This window comes from Nematolebias whitei, chromosome 23 (genome assembly GCF_014905685.2).
Source record: "Nematolebias whitei isolate Nwh7 chromosome 23, NemWhi1, whole genome shotgun sequence".
Lineage (NCBI taxonomy): Eukaryota > Metazoa > Chordata > Actinopteri > Cyprinodontiformes > Rivulidae > Nematolebias > Nematolebias whitei.
Window position 1 is genome coordinate 18,525,435 of NC_056520.1, and position 3,333 is coordinate 18,528,767.

A 3,333-nucleotide genomic window follows, 5' to 3' on the forward strand; every position below is an offset into this window, starting at 1 on the left:
TGGAGGAGAGGACAGGAGGGGAGACGCAGTGGGGAAGAGGAGGGAGTTTGGATGGGGGCAGGGCAAGGCTTTCATCACATATGGGAGCAAGGAAAGGGGAAGGAAGAAAAAAAAAGGCAGCAGCAGAGAAACTGAGAACAGAAATGTTCATAAATGAGCACCGAGGAGAGAAGGAAGAAGCTGAATGAGAAGTCCCGCTTCACATCTTCCCGCCAGATCACTCTGTTCCATCTTCATCTGCCTCTTCATCCCTCCCAGGCTGAATTTATAACAAGTGCCTCCATAGCGCAGAATGGCAGGGTGTGGCGTTGACTGATATTTCATACGGCAGGGTTCGATTTCACCCCTCGCCACCATGGAAAACAACAGAACAATGACAAACAGACTCATTGTAATGTGGCAGGACGGGTTCAAATACCGTACCTCAGCCACAACAGGGTTAACAGGCCATAAAGTTTTCTTCTAAATAACTTTTTCCAGTTACCTGTCATTTTTACTTCAAAGATAAGGGACACTCTTTTGAGGACCAGAACGTTCACATTTTGGACCGAGAAGGTTTGAGCGGGGGGTGAAGAAGTTAGTGTTATGTGTTGTCATCATTGTATGTTCCCTTAATGGCAAAATTGGTTCTCTGTATTTAACCCATCGCACCTGGGATACACTCAGGTGGAGCAGTGGGCAGCTATGTAAGCGCCCAGGGAGCAATTGATTAGGTGTCTTGCTCAGAGACACCACGACATGTGGGAATGGCTGGGGATCGAACCTGGGACTTTCGGGTCCCGAGTCGGCTGCTCTACCTCTACCCCATGGAAGCAGTTTATGTGAAAAAAGAGAAACCACTGTGAAACAGAGGAGGTGGTCTCAGATTCAGCTTACAAAAACCTTTAATGCAGCTTTAGGACTGATACCCGGTCATTTTCACACCTATCAGGAATTTAAACAATGTGACCAGAGTGGCCCATCTGTGAGTCAGACTAACAAAGACTCTAACGAACCCCTATTGTGAGTAGTGATAGGGCAATCTGCATGTAACTGCTACTTTCCTACCGGCCATTGAGTATGGTGACATTATTTATATGATTGCCCCTGCCAGCTGCTTGCAGATGTTGGATGCTGTCTACCATGGTGCACTAAGATTCATAACTGGCTGTAACTACCGTACCCATCACCGTACTCTGTACTCCTTGGCCACTTGATCATCATTGTCTACACGTAGACTCTCACACTGGTTCATCCTCCTTGGTCTGCTGCCTTCTTATAACTCCTCCCACATGACACGCCGTCAGTGCAGTTACAACATGTGCTCTCAGAACATCGTTACCTGCAGGGTTCCCTCAGTGCGGACTGAACTTGGCAAAAAAGCTTTTTCCTACTCTGCTCCTATAACGTGAAAGACCTTGCAACAAGAGCTGAAGCTGTCCACCTTAATTTCTTTAAGGGGTTTTAAACATTTGATATTGTCAGTATGAAAATCAAAGCAAATAGTGTTTACCTTGTTTAACAGCACCCTGATTTATTGTTTTATAACACTATTTTTATTTCAACTGCATTTTTACTGTAGTTTGTACTTTATATGTTCTGTCTGGAACAGGTCCCTCTTGTAAAGGAGTCCCCGTGGCTCAATGAGACTAGCCTGCAGAAATACAGGTTGAATGAATGAATGTGTCAGTCTTCAAGCCTACAGAACGCCTCAGCTTTATAACTCGAACCCCACACTCCCTGTTCTTTGAACTGAGAAAGCTCCTCGGACGAGAAGCGAAACGCCTTCAGAAGTACGGTTGGTTTTTTGCCTTTAATCTAGTTTGGATTCACCACGTCCTGGACGACTGAGAATCTTCACCTTTCAGCACCGAGCTTCACCAAAATCGTCCCATCTCGTAGATCTGACTTCAGATCAGTTTATACAAAACTTAAAAAGCTAAATGTTACCAAACAGCTGTTCAAATAAGGAGTTTTAATCAAGTGTGGTGAAAAGTTTTATGGGTTCATGTGACAATTGAAGGACTTTTTTTTTTTTTTTTACTCCCCAGGATTGAAGCTGTCCCTGCGGGCTCTGAAGTACTGACTGTACTTACCGGTATATAGCGCCTTTCTATCGTATCAAGATACTCAAAGTGCTTTACAACACAATCTGTGCCCTCATTTACCCATTCATTCTGCACTCTACTATGTCTAAACAATGATTAATCAGTGCTTTATCACATTTATACACACATCAGAGGCAATGAGGGGTTCAGTGTCTTGCCCAGGGACACTTCAGCATGTGACTGGTGGTGGAATCGAACCCCCAACTCTCGCATTGGAGGACAACTGCTCTAACCACTCAGCCACAGCTGCTCCAGTCCCGTTATTCCTCGGCTCAGCAGCTGCCCCGTGGCGCCTGACGACAAAACTTTGACAGCCTGAGAACATCCCGTTATGTAAGCGAGCAGTTCCAAGAAACATCTCTTTGTGAGCAACTTCTACACGTTTCCTCTTCTCCTGACCGACCAAACGTGCCGAAGTGGGGGGACCTAGTTAACGAGGCGGAAGTTTTTCGGTGTGCTCTGAAGCAGCGGGCATTTTGTTTTGAGTGAAATGTAGCTTATCTTTAACACGAAGCTCCACCTCTGCCCTCCATCAAGTCGCCCAACATCGATTCAACACGAAGCCTCTGCTCTTTTTTTTTAAAGTTTTAAACACATGTTACTCTCCACACAAACAATACGAACAGTTGGGCGCGTTTCCAAGCTGTAAATTCAAGTTTTATACTCACCCCTCTTCCCATTGCTGCCAAGACGTGGATTTATTTCTTCCCCAGTTCAAGTAAGAAAATCGAAGAAATAAAACTCCTCCTTTAAAAATATGTACAGTTTTTAATTACCAAAAAAAAAAAAATTTCTAAGCAAAAGGGAAGAACGATTAAACTGCTGGATGTGCGCGTTTTTCTGCGAGTGTATTTTTATTAATTTTTTTAATTATAATTTTTTTTTATTTTGATTTTTTTTTTTCAGCACGTGTCACTCCTTTAAAGCACACATCCGAGCTAACGAGCCGCCGCGGCAGAACCTCGGGTACTTATAGACGGCGAGCCTCCTGTCATGACGTCGACGTGTCTCCATGGTAACCACACTGAAGGAGGCGGGGCGTCTTTTTAAAAAATTCTTGTTTCAATTTTTTTTTTTTTTTTTTTTAAAGCACACACACACAAGGCGAGAACACGTTGAAGTTACTATACATGGCCCAAAATTAATCTTAGCTTAGAAAAAAAAAAAAGAAAACGTAAAAATTAAAAGACTTTGTTTAAAAAAGAATAAAAACATATTTTCATTCAACCTTTATTATACAGGTTAG

At 43.3% G+C, this 3,333-nt stretch overlaps 1 protein-coding gene across 1 annotated transcript in view; it reads right to left on the minus strand.

Annotated features, from left to right (window-relative positions):
* Window positions 1-3,049, minus strand: part of LOC119428748 (sodium/potassium-transporting ATPase subunit alpha-1) — a 49,388-nt gene extending 46,339 nt beyond the window's left edge. The window contains exon 1 of the mRNA XM_037696425.1: window positions 2,756-3,049. Coding sequence (XP_037552353.1) covers window positions 2,756-2,767 — 12 coding nt within the window. The 5' untranslated portion in view covers window positions 2,768-3,049. The remainder of the gene's footprint in view (window positions 1-2,755) is intronic.
* Window positions 3,050-3,333: the final 284 nt, after the last annotated feature.